Below are 16,994 nucleotides of genomic sequence, written 5' to 3' on the forward strand. Positions count from 1 at the left end.
TTCTTTGTGATGATTTGGAGTGGTGTCATGGATCCTAAGCTGGTACAAGGATAAAAAAAACCTGAAAAACCTCCTGCAGGCCTTAGAGCTGGTATTTGGGAGGGCAGCAGTGGTGTTTAACTTACGTTTGAAGCAACATAGAAGCAGTGTGCTAAGGCTTGCAGCCAGGCTGCAGTTTGAGACTCATTCTTACTGGTTTGCAGTAGTGGTGACTTTGGGGCCATCCCTGGCCACTGCAGTGGTTTCCAGCTGCTGTGCCTGCCACAGCAGAGCTTGGCTCTGTCCCTCCTGTCCAGGTGTGCCTGGTGCAGCAGCTCTTACAGTAAACTGGAAGGAGAACACTGTTTGAACAGTCATGGTTGTGAGAGCATTGTGAAACAGTCCTACAGCTCTCCCTCCACCAGACACTTCACAAATAACCCTGGAAGCAGCAGGGCAGCTATTTTCACATGCTGCCACAGGTGGTGGAGGATCCCAGGACTAATGATTGTGCTGCTCCCTTAAACATTTCCCTGCTCTTAATTCATTATAGGTTGTCACACAATGTCTTCATGCTTTACCTCGGACTATGGTACATCTTTAAGATGTACAGATTTAAACATTAAAAATAAACATGGTATGAGGAGTAAATAGTGGGAGGGGCACACTAAGTATCAGTGTTACTTTACCAGTAATAGCCTGTCACTCAGGGCAGCGAAGGGCAACTGTGTAGTCTCACTATTTATTCCTTCCTTCCCCTAGTTGCTTAATTTCTGTACTGTGCTAGTTCTTAATGCTTATGCTAATGACAAACAAAGCACCTGCTGTGGACAGCTCCAAATGCAGGATGTCCTTACCTGATGAAGAGCTGTTTTCAAATCTACTGTCTCTCTCTGACAGCACAAAGATGCAGACACTACCCCCTTTCCAGACATCTCTTCAAAGCTGTGGACTCTAACACTGCCTTCTAAGAGAAGCTCGTGTAATATCAGAAGTTTTGTGATACCAAAAAGCCAACAAATCCCATCTCTTTCAGTGAGAGACACTGGTTAACTAGATACTGACCCCATTAGGCACTGGAACATTCCATCTCCTCACAAGTCCATAGTGGAAACAAACCTCACCTTGGCCTCACTGCTTTGTAGCAGAAGTCCATGGTAAGCAGTTCTCTTCTAAGACAAGGAAAATGATAAGCACAAAACAGTACCTAAAGGGTTTTTTTGGTAAAGTATTAAAAAATACTTCCTTAGTCTGATGCAACTGATCCATTCAAAAAGGAGTCATTTGACCTAGGGACCAGAAGGTCGTGTGATTCTAATAGCTAGGTGCATGAAAGGTGAGCATTGGCAAGACAACACTAGGAAATTCTTTGGAACTTGTGCTTGCACACCACTTTGGAATTCAGTCAGGAAGATAGTTTGAAGTTGTCTGCTGCCTCTGCCTCTTTCTATTCTGTACAACATTAAGGGATGACTGGTACAAGTCTCAACTATAGGGTGAAGACTTTCTAAGGGAACTGGAGAATTCCTCTGTAGGTGGCAGCATGTATCAATTCTACATAAAAATCTGATCACTGAAAATTACAATTTTCATCTGATGATAGCACTGCAAAGACAAATATTCCTGACAGAAGCCTGCACCTCCTGGAAGTCAGAATGACACACAGGAATCTTAACAAGCCACTTGATCAACCTCATCCTGTTGTTTTTCAGGCCTTCTACTCAGTTGGAAAGAAAATCCCTTGATTTGCTGCTGATCATTTTTCTGTATCAGTAGTAACATGGCCAGAAAAGCAATGATAAACAGCTCTGAACACGCAAAATGATTCAAACAAGTCTGCTCAGCCTCCTCACTGAATCCTGAGGGACTCCTGGCTGACATGGTGCAACTGCACACAAGACACCAAGCAGCCAACACATACAAGGCTGCCTCAAGCCAGGAATCCCATCCCACACCACACAGCAGCAAACAGATGGAGCACTGGTACCTCCTCTCCATTTATCAGGGCTTTACCTACAGTTTGTTTGGGTTTTTTTCTTAAAGGCTTGTGGGGGTTAAAAACCACAACAAACCAAGTAATACCTCTGAAAACACTTTGCAGGCTGGTTCTGCTACAAAAAGTATTCTTGACACTAATCTCCACTATTCTATGCAGAAAGAAATTTATTTTTAGCTTTAAAAAGTGGTTTTCTTCCAAGACTTGGTTTCTCACCTTCGTCACCTTCAGCTCTCCAGTCTTTCCAAAGTGCTTATAAATAAGCAGGTCCATAGTGGTGATGCCATCCCAGCAGTCAGAGTCCAGCTCATGGTTATGTCACATATGGTAACATGATCATAAATCAGGCTGGGTCATAACCCCTCAGGTTGTTGGAAAAGGTGCTTTTCAGGACAGAGAAAAAGCTCCTGGCTGACTTAAATGAGGCAATGTAAGTATGACATGGAAGGAAATGTCAGGGACCCAGGCCCTGTTTATAATGCAGGCTATGTAAATAGACCAGATCTGTACTGGATCTAGTGCATTTCCACCACTTTCCCCTCGTAACTCACATCCCCTTCATGGCAACAAAGGAATGGTGCAGTGCAGCCTGGACAGCAGTAAGTAGTTATGAATACTGTAACTGCGGGTAGACAATGCCCACAAGATAAAAAGTCACTTGTTTACAGAGCACAGTCAGTCTTTACAAGAAGCAGAAACGTTATTCAGTAATGGCAGCTCCTGACAGCACACATGGTTCATCTGCATGGTGCCCTCAGGAAAAGCACTCACTAGTCCTCAGCTCAAATAAAAACCCTTGCCTGGAACAGCCCTAAGCTGCACTTCTAGCTTCCACAGAGTAATGCTGCTTTGGGAGAGCTGGTGCCACCACCCTGCCCCAAGTGCATACCCTTAAAACAGAAACAGAAGTAGAAATGAGTTCAAAAGCCACATATGAATTATTCTGGGGGTAATGGGATAGTGAGAGGGAGGCAGTTTAAAAAAAAACAACCACCCAAAAGACCCTGCCTTCACCATAATCATGTCAATTGCACTTAAATTCAGGCACAGAAAAACAAAATATTTTAAACAAACTGTAGCTGAGAGCCATTTGGTCTATGGCTTAAAAGGGCTTAAAAGCAAAGTAGGATTTAAAAGCAAGTCATAGAACACTCACGGTGAGCAAATGCTAAGAACTTGCCCTTTTATTTTTTGCACCTTAGTTTAAAAAAAAAAAAAGTCAGTGGTAACAGACTGTGAGAACTCTCATCGCTTTTGGCACATTCTCTTCCCAGTTACATCCTGAAAATTCATTTTTATATCCTGCCCATCTCTTAACATCTAGGTAAGAAAACTACAATTTTCCCACCTCTTACAGAAAACTAATTTAAATTTATGCCATGTTGTTACAGCTGACAACTTTGACCAAGAGGTGGTAAAGAATTTCATGGGTACTTCAGTGCTTTACTCCATTTCCACTGACTGGGGTTTGCAAGGCTGTTGAGAGCACTCCAGCACTGTGTAGCAATAGCCAAGCTGGTGCTAAATAAGGTGGGAAAATAAAAGCTGTATTCTCCAAAATACCAGTTCCAGGCTTGATAAAAACCAAACCCAAGCAAAAAATTTAAAAACTTTAGTTTCAACAACTCTCCAAAAGGCTAATTCTGAATAGGCTCTCCAAAATACAAATCCCAAATAAATAGTAAGGACTGTAAACAAAACCAGACAGAAGCAGGCTTTTCAGCTAATTCCAGCCATGCCTGGTGCCAGGCATGTCATTTCATTACAGGACAGCTCCAACTCACCTTGTTCATGGGCTGTAAAGACACTGAAGTCCAAAGGCAAATACTGTTATGTTAACTCGGATTCCTGGAAAGTGCCTCCAAAAGAAAATTTTCACAGGCAAGAAAGATGGTAATAGGTGAACATGTCCAGAAAGGGAGACACTTCATGTGTTGCTGGGAAGGTCCTGGAGAACATTTACTCCAAGTGAAAAAACACATGGGTTAACTGAAAGTCAAAGGAAATTTGAGTTGCCTGCCAACCTCTGTTACAGGTTTTCTGCTGTCTTTTCAGAATTTCTAAAGCCTATACTTTTTTCCCACTCCTGGAATAGTGGCCAAACTAACAAGACTGCAGTGGGTAATAATTGTTCTAACAAGAGATTAATGCTTCTGGGGCCATCAGGGCTCATCCCATCTCCTATAAAAGAAAAATACCTCAATAACCCCACAGACACATGGCAAAAAACCCATCATCACCTCCTTCCTCACTTTCTTCTGTCCTTGCTCAGATACATTTCATGGAACATGGTTCAGGAACAAGAAATTAACAGACACAATGGTCTGAAAACCTGTCTGCTCAGGGTCTAAGTGTATTTTTCTAATCAATATAACGAGGCTCTGACATTTCCCTATTCAATCCAAATCCTTAATGCTATAAGCCACTTCTGCTCCTGATATTTAACATTCAGCTCTTTTACCCATTTCCCTTCTGCTTCTTTCCTTCTAAAACATGCTCCCTTCTCTTCCACAGATTTTCTCCTATAGCATTAGAAAGGAAAAGATTAGACTTTATTAGACAACTCATTTTTCTCTAAGCTCCTTTCACAGTTCTGAACATGCAAGAAGCAGAGCACAGAAAGTGTTCCAGGAACCCAAACTTTCCACACATCATCAGGCTGTGTTCTCCAGGCAAATCCAGAAGTCTTGCCCAATAACAGGCAGCTCATAATCAACACAGACTTGACTTTAAAAACCACAGAATTTAACCCATTATTACGACCATCTGCATTTCTAGTTAACATGTAACTAGACACCTTATGGAGGAATACAAGGAGCTATAAGGAGATCTTTAAATAGTTACTGTTGCACAATCAGAAGTAGAGGAACCTCAGTCATACTCTCTGGCCTGTACAGTACACAGAGTCGAACCAAAAGAGCCTGTCCATCTGTTTTGCCCTGTGCCTATCAGTTACTTTATTTTTTAAGAGTATCACTGAAAATACCAAACAGGCACATATTTCTAACTTGCAGAAACTAAAACGCATTGGCTAAACCCAAGTAAGAAGCAAATTCATTACTACTGAGAAACTGGATTCTTAACGTCCATGAGTCATCTAACTTCCCCTTTTAAAAGCCCTGAAATTTATGTGCTTATACACTTAAGCTATCTAAACCTAATTTTCTGCAATGCTGTCCCTACTGGATATCTTTCATAGTCCACCAAATACCTCTCTAAGTACATGGGAGAAGCTGCTGTTCTGCACAGTACTTGGAAAATACAAGGCTCTGCATTATGACACAGTATCAAGACTAGAAAAGGAACCCAGTGACTGACAGAACGGTAGGCAGAACATCCCAGGCTTACCACCAACTCTCCCAACTCCCATCAAACACGTACCTCAGCCTCTGCAGAGGCATGTCATTCTCAGGGCAGTACCAGGCAAGAAACCTTCAGGCCCCAGCTTGTGCTGGATTGCTGCTCCCCAAAGCACAACAGCCACCTACCAGGGCTCACAGGAGCTCCCACTGACACACAGCTGGCCAGCTCCTTCAGACTGCCAACATCATAGCAGAGAGAAGAAAGAGTCAGTCTAAGAAAACGAGTGTTTAATCAGGAAACGAGAAGAGACAAGGGATAAGAAACTGATTACAGGAGAGTAATATCCCAGCCAAAAGAAACAGGATTGTACAACTTGTAACAACCAGGATCAAAACATTCTATGAACCAGCAGTGCTCAGTGAGGGACACTCCTGAGAAAGAGCCCAAGCACTTCTGGCAGTCTCCAGGTAGCTCAGTGCAGTCAAGGACTGACTGCCCAAGCTCCAGCCTCTGCCCTCAGCTGCTGCTGAAAGCTGCAGCGGTGGCCCTGGCCCTGGTATTCCAGTCTCAGCTTCTCTCACCAGGAGTTGCTGAAAGGGATGGAGGGAGCACTCACTGTGCACAGCAGTTCCAGCCACTCCCAACAGGAGATGGTGTGTGGAGTGAGAGAAGCCCATACAAAAAAAAAAAGTTTACATATTTATAAATGCCAAAAATAAATATTTAAGACAGAATCCCCAACCCCTCTAACACGTGCGCAATCACACTGCAAACTGCTCGCAGGACAGCCTCCCGGGGCTCAGGGAAAAAAGCGGTGACTACACCACAGGGCAGCCAGCTCAACTTCCTTCTCATTTCCTGATGCTTCTGAAGCCTGCAGCCCACTGAGAAGGAGGAGGAAGAGCGAGCAAAGCAGAGCGCCAACACGCAACAGTGCTGGAGAGGAATGTAATGGTATAAATACATCAGATCAGTGGTTTCCAACAAGTTAAAACTAAAATAAAAAAGACACCAGAAGGAAGGATGGTGTAAATGGAACTACAACTATGTTGGGCAAAGGGTTGTGTGTCCGTGGCTCTCCACCCGATGTCATGGTGAGAAGGTGGTCATTTCCAGAGAGACCCTTTGCCACAGCTCCTTTGTCTGCTTGCTGCGCTTTAGGTTCTGGAGAATATCATTAAACTGCATCATGCCCATGGGAGTCAGGCAGAAGGCGCTTCTGGCGCTGCGGATGGCATTCACAAAGTCATCGTAGTCAGCTGGAGTGAGATGGATCAGCCGATGATGGATGTACTGGATGGAAACAGGGAAAGAGCCTTAAGGCATTTGCTCACCACCCTCCTGCTGGTGAAACTCAGAAGAGGACTGAGCTCCCAGGGCAATAGGTCACATGATGCTGTTACCCACCAGCAGTCCCAAGACTCGTGGCTCAGACAGAGAAGAGTATCTCAAAAGCAGGAGTGCTGTATCCTACACCCCAGCACAGCCAAGGGCAGTGCTCCCTCAGAGCACCAAAATGGCAGCACATAGCAAGTACCCTCTCTGTCATGAGCACTGCATTGGGCTGTAGTCCAGCACTAGAGGGGCGGGTAACAGCCTACCCCACCAGAATCCAACCCTCACAACCTTTCATTCTGCAGGTTACACCCAGCCTGGTCACTGCAGATCTCCTTTGCTAAGGGGCATAGGCAAAGTAAAGTTTACACTAAGTAGCTACAAAGTATCTCTAGGCTTAACACTGTCACTTCTATCAGCTTCTCAAATAAGGCCCCAAACTGGCAGGTTCAGCTTTTGAGGCCAAATGAAGAAGCTGTTGTGTCTCAAAAATACCACCTGGGGTGATAGGAGAGCTAATCCAATCTGGACAATATGGCTACAGAATCACCCCTTAGGTCATTTATTCAGGAGAAGCAGTATATGTGAAGTGTCCCGATTGCACTGTTCTAAGGAACAGGCAGCTTTGGTATTCCAGCTGGCTCATTGAAACATACTTGTCCTGGTTTCAATAAAGCCTGGGACATGGTAGCCGACCAAGGAAAACAGGCTACTACTAACAAGGCAAGAAAAAAAGATGGGCTAGGGACAGGGGTGGACAGGGGGCTTGAAAATATAGCCAAGAAAAAGTTCAGGAGTTAAAAGGTACAGGTAGCATTTGAAGTGAGGAAGACACAAAACCACTCCAGCCTCTGGAAGAGCACGGGAGGCAGAAGGCAGAAGCAGTACTGTAAGTTCCTTTGCATGCAGCCTCCACACAGGCAGGTGATACCTGTTACAGTCCCTGCTGAGGGAGGGGATGCATCAGGAAATGGACCACTTCAGCTCCCAGTGCCCAAGGCCCCTTCCCTCAGTACATGCAGACACAGGCAGCACCTGCAAGGCATGCAAATGGCCTGGCAGCTCTGACAGGCAGGAAGATAAGGCACACTTTACCTGCATATAGGCCTGCTGGCACCTCTGCACCAGCTGGTGGAAGGCTGGGGTGCGCAGGTGGTTGTGCACATGGGCAGGGTTGAGCCTCTGTAGAGCTTCCATGATGATCTCCTGGAGCACAAAAGGGCTCAGCACCCCCTTGGCTGCACCAACGCAAAATTGATGCACGTAGTTTACACCTGCACAGGAAGAAGCCAGAACAACAGTGTTAAGATAACAGACACACAAGAAATCACACTTCACAGCAAGAACCTGGATCTGGAGCACCTTCTTCTCAATGTAATGCATCCTGCAGAAGGCTTGGGCAAGACAGTCTAGCAAACTCATGGGGACAGAGAACATTCTGCTATATCCATCAGGTCTGAGGAGAAACCAGGTACCACCTCAGTCACTGGTGTTGCCAAATTCACCTTTCTTTAAAGGGGATGTGAAAGAAAACTAACGTGGCATGGTAACTAGAGAGACAAGGATAACAGTGCACCTTCTGTATTGTTTCCTGACTGCCCATCAAGGAGGCACCTAGATACCTCAGCACTCAGGCTTTAAGGAGGCTGTAGACATAAGTCAAGCTTCCCCACACCACTTCCTATAGTGGAGCTCTAACAGCAGGAGCAGCGGAAGTTGTGCCACTAAACAGGCTGTTTGTAAAGGTTTTTTTAGTTCTTACTGCTTATGGAAGAATTTAAAAAATGATCTGACAAAAAAGATCCAAGAGCAAAATGGAAGTAAAAACAAACAGCTCCCCAAAACGTAGGTGGTTTGAGCACCTATTGCTATAAAAGGTCTTCACAGAAGGTATAAATATACATAAGAAAGAGGAATACCTACAATACAGTGGAAATAGAAAAGAAAGAATCGATATTATAGAACGGAAGAGATACAAGCTCTGAACCCTGTCCAATTTCATGTACTTCATCCAGTGCCTCAAAATTCAACAGCATGCCTACAGAACCCAAAAATGGGACAAATGAGTGGATGAAAGAGCAGTAGGGATCTTCTGAAACTCTCAGAAATGGGATCGATAGCAGGCTCGCCCAATCTTTGAAATTTCACTCTTTCAAGAGCTTTTTCCCACCATGGCCCAAATCCCAGCAAGTGGATTTCTGTTAAGTACTGCTCTGAGCCTTACCTAACTTTGCAGCTAACCCAAGGAGCCATTTTACATCCTCAGTGTAGGGCGGGCTGCGGGAGAAGTTGTTGGGATGGTCGTTGTGAGCTCTTCGGCCAAGCATCTCCAGAGCCAGCATCCCTGTGAGAAAGGGGCAGCCACAGTCAAGCAGCACTCCTGCCCAGTAAGGCTTAGCCTAGCATTTCACTCACTGCAACACAACCTGACTGGCCTGCCCTTCACCAATAGAAAATTCCACAGCTGCGAAGAGTCCAGAAAGAAACAAAAGGCCAGTCTTGGAGCCTACCAGCACAGGAACCATCTGCAAGAACATCTGGATCTGCTGCTCCAGACTGGGAAACCTCCTCAGCCATCACCCTCACAGATCTACAAAGAGACACTCAAGCACCCAGGCAGCGTCAAGCAGAGAGCCCCAAAGGCTGCACTACAAGAGGTGTCCTGAAAGCAAAGCTTTTTGATCTAAATTTTGCAACAGAGAAGCTACCCCAAACCAACCTACTCTGCTCTGCTGCAAAGACAACAGGCCAACACTGAGCTGCAGTATTGCCAATCTGCAAACATTTCACTTATGCCATTACAGTTCTTCAGAGAAATCCACCCATTTAAAGAATACTCGAATCCCAATGTGTGCCATTCCTTGATCTTCCAGACCATCTTCCCTGCCTGTGCCTCTCTCTTACTCAGGCTATTAAACACCCTTCATGGCTTGCCATGTACCACTGTGATATTTTAAATGACATCTGCACCCCTTTCTAGCTAACAAGTACTTTCTACTCCAGCTTTCAACAAAAAAAGTCAAGCTTTCCTTCCATTTTCTTGCTGTTTCTCTTCCTTCACTTATTTTAGAGGCTTCCTTCTCCTACACCAAGTATCCACTGGATTGGACCACAAGTATGTACAAGTAACTTACTACTTACTACTACAGTAGCTTACTGCAATCTAAGCTTAATCACAAACCCTATGACTGACACCCTTCTGCCAATGGCAATTGAGGCAGAGACTCTATTTCCTCATAACCAGTATGACTGGGAAAGGAATTCTAATTACACACCCACTCTTCACTAAATAGAAGTTCCCTCTGCATCTGTCTTCAACAAATTAACTGGAGAGGCACAGGGCACTTCCCTTTGTGCCTCTGAAGACTAAGCTGGTATTAAACTAGAGGTGTGCCTGCCCCATCCATGAGCAGCAGGAGCCAAATACCATTTTATCATTTAGTCACAATTTGCACAGTCGCATCCTTGGAGCCCTATGCAGACTCCTTTATGTGCATCTGCTGAAAGGCAAGACTCTTCCCAGCTCTAACCCACTTAGCTTTCTTTTCTGCTCTGACGGTCCTGAAAAGCAATTGTTCAATCTTGCAATGCTTTGCCTTCATTTTTAGACTCCACATATGATCACCAACTTGCTTTTCCCATGTCCCTCAGGTGCATTCACCCCCAAGAGGTGCAGTACAAAACTGCCAAAGATAGTGAAAACCTGCAGCCTTGCCCTGAATCCCTCTCAAGGGGGCTACAGAAACCCACTTGGCCATCCTTACCAACTCGGTATGCAGAGTGGAGGTAGTGCAGACCCTGGGGGCTCACAGGCTGACTGTGCTGCTCATCCTCGGCAGGAAAACCCCCTGTAACAAGGGAGTTGGGCTGTGAGGACAGAGTTGTCAAGGAAGCACCCTGAATCGCTGGGAACGTTGATCCTGCATGGACACTGCCTACTGAAGAGAGCAAAACAGCAGCATTAGGACCCAGCACCAGTCTAAAAGAAGGTTTACTTGGGACATCATCTCCTTCACCTGACTGCCCCCTGCCAATGTAGGGTTATATTCCCCTAAACAGAACAATACAGCAAACAAAACCCACAGGCTTACAACTGAAATACAATGGGCCAGGAATAGCTCTATTTTGTTTGCAAGCTGGGCCTGACGGGGTCAGTTACATATGTCCATCTCTTCTGCAGTATCTTGTGAACATGCACAAAATCCATGGTTTACATGTATGTGTTGATTCAAAGGCCTTTCCTATTATTAAATAAAATGTTTGGTTCTGATTTCTTGTCCAAGGAAACAGTCATGTGTATGTCTACACCTGATGAGAAACTGCTAGGAAAATTACTGAGCAGGAACAGTATTAAGTCACTCAAAGATCAAGTCCAACAATGCAAGGTTCTTCCACTTCAGCTGTACAACAGCTGTCATTCTGTTCAGGAAGACTGTTACTGGAGGCTGACCTCCAATCCATCCTTGGAAAGAACAGTCACTGCACACACTGGCAGCATGTAAAAACAGCAAGGAGACTTGAGAAGTTGTCACCTTCAGACACTTAACTAGTATGAGCAAAATCAAGGGAAATGACAGGTTTCAAGTGCAAATCCATTGCACTGTACCACCTAAACTTGTACCAATAGCAGTTAACAGAGTCACTAAGCTGCACTCTGACAACAGACCCAAATTTATCTGTCCCTCTCAAGAAAAGTACAAAGAGTAAAAACCAAGGTTTGCTTGAGAACTTCAGAGCAGAAATGCCATTAGGTGTGTGCACATTGTTACCCTTGTTTCATGGCTTCTCTGTGGTGCTACTACACTGGCTTGAGCAATGCTCTAAGTTCCTTTTCTTTTTCCTTCCATGTTTGCTACTGAATAGTTGAATACCTGAGAACAATGTGTCTCCAAGGAAAGATCTGTCTGACCTCCTCAGCCAAGGAGACAGAGTGCCAAACAACCCACAAAGTGGGGCAAAATTCATACTACGTTTCAAGTCTGGCCAAGGAGAATGACCCATAAGAATGAGCTAAATTACTGCCAGAACTCAGGCATCACCACATAATTACGTACTTCAGGAACAGTGAAACAGTACTGCAAGAACTGAAAACAAGTTTATGGAAGCCATAAACAATGGCAACTGGAAAGGGTGGGGTTGTTTTCTCTTTTCAGTATTTTGAGTGTTCTAGGATGAATTCACACTTCTGAAAGACTCATAACTCTTTGGAGGAGTACAGAAATGGTTTCTCACAATGAAAAGTCACAGCATCAGACTACAACTAGGGCTGGCAGCTGTCAGATCCTAAAGCCTTCAGGACTGTTCTATTTGCTTTTGTGGTGGCTTTTTAGCATCAAAATACAGGATAAAAAAATAACTGAAAACATTCTCCTGATACTCTGAATATGACGGAGGCCAACACAACTCTCAAGTATTTTTGCACATACCAGTCTTCCAGCACCTGCTGAGTTGCAAAACACTGTAAAAACAGGCAAGTATTACAGCCTCTCCAATGAGGAGTTAACAGAGATTGGGGTCAAGCATGACCCACTGATGCAAAACTCCATGGCAATGACAGCATGTCCCCCAATTCAGTCAACATCTGTTGTCCCAGTGCCAGACACTACTTGATGGGTTTTCACCATCACTCGAGCCCCAGCACAACACATGAGCAACCATTCCAAATGCCATTGACATGACTCTGACAAGACATCCGTCGTCTCTGTGCATGTTCCACAGTTTGGGCACTGGCTGCCTCCAATCCTTTCAGGCAGGGAAAGACATTTAGTAATGCTTCTGTAGCAGAAGTCTGCCTGCTTCCTGCACTCTGTTCATCTGACCAAAAGGAATCACATGATTCTGCTCAAGATCGTCTATGCTCACCTTGCCCCAAGGAGAGCGGGAATAAAGTTTTTACAGGTTAGAAGTCAGATGGGCCAGGAGGGCTCCAAACATGTTTTAGTCTTGAGGCCTAAATAATCTCAGACTGGAAATTTAGCTAAACAGAAATTTATCTCTGCTAGCTGTATCAGGCCCCTTGGAAATCCCAGTACCCCTGAGCATGCACACCTTTAGAACGGCGTGCATTTAGCCAGAACTTTTCAGTGCAAGAACCCTCATTCCACCTGTAATCAATAAGGAACAGGCCCTCACTGGGGAACAGCTAAGAGACACAGTAAAGAAACCTCTGCTACACAGCCCAGAGCTGTAACTTACGCGCTACATTGGAAGACAGCGACAGTCCCGTCTCACTGGGATAGGGATGCACCGCAATCTGCGTCATGGAGGGGACGGGCACGCCAGGGAAGGACACTGCTGTAGCTGCCAGTGACGGTGTGGTTACTGAGTAAGGGTACTGCGCCCCTATGAATGCTGGATGGACACCCTAAAACAGAAGGTACATTACAATGTCAAGTAATGTCTATTTTGCCTGACCATTTAGAAGTACTTCACAACATCGTGTCCCCGCACAAGCCCCAGAGGTTCAAAGGCCCAGTCTGACAGGAAAACAAAGCAAAGGAACAACCTTGCACCGCAAGAGCATTACATCTGCTTGTTCTTCCTCCTTTTAAAAATCTAGTCAGTTTGCAGAAAACCACTCCAAGACCATCACAAATAGGCAAAGGTTAAAATAACCTTTATTTGGTTTTCCCACCATAGTCTCTATTTAGCCTGCAAGCTCTCAAGACAACAAGCTTTCTGTTCAGTGCCTTCTGAGAAACTTCAGAGCAAGAGAAATTAAAAACTACTGATGTATTATATTTTATATTCTCTTGAGACTTTAAATGCAGCCATAGAAGGCTCCTTATTGTGCAAATGCTGAGCTGGAGGGCCAAAGTAAGTGTCATCAATTGGCAAGTGAGAGCAGAAGCTGGATCTCAAGTCATGACAGGTCTGAGGCCCATGCTCTCCCCAGTCCAACATACTCCCCCAGAAGCACACACACAAGGTCACAGTGCACAGCCAAAACTCACCTGTGGATACGCCGAGCCAGGGACCGGGAAGACAGCTGGGCGTGGCATGTGCTGGATAGTGTGTCCAATATACTGGGGATTACAGGGGATGTGAGTCTGAAGGGTGGTGTAAGGGTGGAGACCCTGTGTGTGTGTATGTGCCATTGCTGGCCCTGCCACTGTGTGCTGCTGGTACATGGTTGACCCCACAGAGATCACTGGCATGACGGTTGCTGCAGCAGTTACTGCAGCTGCCACTGTCACCGTGGTCGGCTCTGAGGTCACCCGGCTGTCTGCCAAGCCACGCGCTGCTTCAGACGCAGCCCGTGCGCCACCGGCGCTGCAGCCAGTGGCACCTTCTCTCTGGGCTGGGGTCCCACCAACAGTCTGTTCATAAAGCCAGTACCACTGATGAGCTACTTCAAAGAGGACTTCTGGGTACACACCACCTCCTTTGGCTGCCTCTTCTACGGCCATGCAGGCCTTTTCCAGCATCAGGTTGTCCTGGGAGCAGTGAAACAAAAGAAGTCAAGAATGTAAAACAAGAAACACAAGAAGGAAAAACTACAAGAGGGGAAAAGTATAAGGCACTCTAAAACAACTAACACTATGGGGACCAGCCAGATGCTATGCAGCAGAATAACCAGTGTTATTCATGAAACATAAGAAATCCAGAGAACCAGGATTAAGGCTGTGCAGTAGCAAAGGAGCCAACCCCCCAGGTAACAGCAGCACATCCTTGATGCTAGAAATTGATGCCTTTTCCTGGTCTTAAAATCAAGAGTCAAACACTCTTAGAAGGGAAAAAGGGGTTTTACCTTGGTATTTATTTTAAGGATCCTTAGGTGCACTACGTCCAGGTTGAATGCACTGAAACGCACACTGCAATGCGCCCCCAAAAGATCTGGTATAACATTACAGGTCTTACTAATTAGCATATCTATCCAAAATTCCCCAGTGAAAGGCTTGAATGAGGGCCCCCCTCCCCCCCAGGAACCTTCCCCTGGATGGTTCTATCTTAGTTTACAGAATGGGTTCTGGAGAGGACCTTGGGGTCTGGGGCACACTAACCCCTACCTACGAAGCTTCTAAAATGTTTCATCTCTCAGCTGAACAAACAAGTCCAAGAATGTAGGCAAAAAGCACTAAGAATACAGAAGTTGTAAAAAGGTATAACAGGGGTATAAAAGAAAAGGCAAAAAATCATCATGGCATCAAAATCAGCCTCCACTAGCAACTGCCATGTGATGCTTACCTGTTCCTTACACTGCACCAGAGCCCTCTGGATCTCATTTGGGTTCAGGGCATGGGCATGAGGCAGGCAGCTGAGTGCCAGTTCAGCAGCTGCCCGCACCATGTTGGAGTCTCTGGCCCGTGAAGCTCTGTCTGCCAACGATGCCACTTCTGGAGGAGTTAGATGTCCGTCCCAACACTCCACCAAGATGTTCAAGGCTGCGCTACCAATCTCCATGGCCTGCCCTAAGAGGAAGAGTGAGAGAGACTCTCGCACCACTGTACGCCCAGCCCAGTTACAGTCAGCTTTCTCTCAACAGCAGGTGCACTCTTCACTTCCTTCGAGCAGTGACAGAGCCCAGTTGCTTCCCTTAGGGGTCGCATGAAATTTAGGTGCTTCCTCCCAAAACACAGGACAAACAAGAGCCCTCAATGAGCAAGTGGTGAGTGAGGACACCATTACCTAAGTTAAGCTAAAATGCATTGGAAATAGCAAAAAGTACTTGCTATAGCTGATTTTAGTACCCACAAAGCAGTCTGGACTATCAGTCTATTTCATCATGTCAGGAAAACATGAATTTTCAAAAGTGTATTTTTTTAGGCCTCTAGAAGCCATATGGATAGGTAGTAGGTATGGGTGCAATCAGAAGGAGGAGGAACGTGAAAACTGAACACAGCCAAAAGAGCATGTTCAGACTTGACAAATGCCTGTCTCTTCAGCATACCTCTGAAGGAGAGGTAAAGACCGTCTCTGTATGAGAAGTGGGCTTTTTAGACTGAAGCATGCTGCAGTACCAACAAGAAGAAAGAGGTCACAAGAACTTTCCAGGCCAAAATAAGCACCACTGTGTAAATCACTGCTGATCAGCAACTACTGCAGCTGTGTGAGCTGCTTACACGGCTCCTACAGCACATCAGCATCACCATTTTCAAGAACAAGCTTGCTTCCCTACCCCCCTTTCCTGCCCAGAAGTAAGCATCCCAATAAAGTTTTGCTGTAACCTGTGATCCAAGAGACATGGGACGAGTAAGTTCGAGAGAGCCAGTTGGGAGACACGAAGTTGTGCAGCCCTAGTGCGTACAGCCCAATCTCAAAGGCGCAGAGGTGAAGGTTGCGGTGTGGTCCCTGGTGCCCACCGCTGGAGGAAGGGTGGGTGAAGATAGAGGTACTGCTGTTTCCACCTGCTTTGATAAGGACTGTCTTGGCCAATTCAAAGTAGAAGTGAGCAGCTGCCTCTGAGGGCTGGTTTGGGACATGAGGAGCATGGCTCTCCAGCCGCCTCCCTTTATACCTAGAAGAAAGAGGAATCTTTCAGACAACAAGTACCCCAAGTTTGCCAGCTGGAGCTCCTGTCTTTGGGGTCCAGAGGAAACAAAGCAAATTTTCCCCATAAACTGTTTCTTGATGCACACGTGCCAAGTCCCCAACATCAGGCTTAGAGGTTGCCTCTCTGCATTCATTACCTGCCAACTTCCACAGTCTTTGCACGGGCTCCCCCACTGGCTCTCCTACTGCCACTGGAAGAGGAAGATCCCAGTGAATCACTTGAAGAACTGCTGATGCTGTCACTGTCCTGTCCTCTGCCCCAGGATGTTGTTGCCCAGCCCCCACGTAGGGGACGCCGACTGAGTGTTGGAGAACTGTCAGAGGTGGTTTCAGGAGCACTGCTGTCAATACTAGCCATGCCTACAACACCAGAACCAACACAGAAACATCACCAGGGTTGGTAAATGTAATGCAGGTAGGTAAACTCCTAATCATATTACCTGCAGTACCAACTAAGATCAGTTATGTCAGCAACTGCCTTACGGCTAGCAGGCATTCATTGTAAAATAAGAGAGATTAAATCAAATCAATTTGGCCACAGACATCAGTGTCATTTTGTAGTTCTTGCATTAAAATGCAGAAGAGTCCAAGAACAAGGTATATTTTTTCCCCTTCACACCATCACAGCCCCTCAATCCACCTGCCAAGCTTTGTGGCAGAGTATAACAACAAGAAGCAAATATACATACAAAGTCAAGTTCCACAGATTATACGAATAAGAAGAAAACCCCTTAGATATATGCTGCACAACCTTCACATCCTCTGCCTCTAACTTACACCCTTTCCAAGAGAAGTGTAGAGAGGCAGCGGCTTCTCTGAATTTGTTTCTGAATCCAGGAGCACAGTGCTGCACTTCCAGAGTCAGCAATCATTCAGCTCCAGGTATCTA

At 45.6% G+C, this 16,994-nt stretch overlaps 1 protein-coding gene across 2 annotated transcripts in view; it reads right to left on the reverse strand.

Moving 5' to 3' along the window:
- Nucleotides 1-5,544: 5,544 nt before the first annotated feature.
- The window catches only part of ZSWIM8 (zinc finger SWIM-type containing 8), a 56,826-nt gene continuing 45,376 nt past the window's right edge, over nucleotides 5,545-16,994 (reverse strand). The window contains exons 18-26 of one of the 2 annotated variants that reach the window (XM_042018667.1): nucleotides 16,243-16,465; nucleotides 15,781-16,070; nucleotides 14,801-15,024; nucleotides 13,567-14,049; nucleotides 12,809-12,977; nucleotides 10,378-10,551; nucleotides 8,838-8,957; nucleotides 7,709-7,887; nucleotides 5,545-6,571 (exon numbers count right to left, since the gene is read on the reverse strand). In XM_042018667.1, the coding sequence (XP_041874601.1) occupies nucleotides 6,368-6,571; nucleotides 7,709-7,887; nucleotides 8,838-8,957; nucleotides 10,378-10,551; nucleotides 12,809-12,977; nucleotides 13,567-14,049; nucleotides 14,801-15,024; nucleotides 15,781-16,070; nucleotides 16,243-16,465 (2,066 nt within the window). In that variant the 3' untranslated portion in view covers nucleotides 5,545-6,367. The remainder of the gene's footprint in view (nucleotides 6,572-7,708; nucleotides 7,888-8,837; nucleotides 8,958-10,377; nucleotides 10,552-12,808; nucleotides 12,978-13,566; nucleotides 14,050-14,800; nucleotides 15,025-15,780; nucleotides 16,071-16,242; nucleotides 16,466-16,994) is intronic. The other variant, XM_042018668.1, reaches the window with a different exon arrangement.

This window comes from Corvus kubaryi, unplaced genomic scaffold, assembly GCF_017639235.1.
Source record: "Corvus kubaryi isolate FWS band 111438036 unplaced genomic scaffold, C.kubaryi_AGA036_p1.0 138, whole genome shotgun sequence".
Lineage (NCBI taxonomy): Eukaryota > Metazoa > Chordata > Aves > Passeriformes > Corvidae > Corvus > Corvus kubaryi.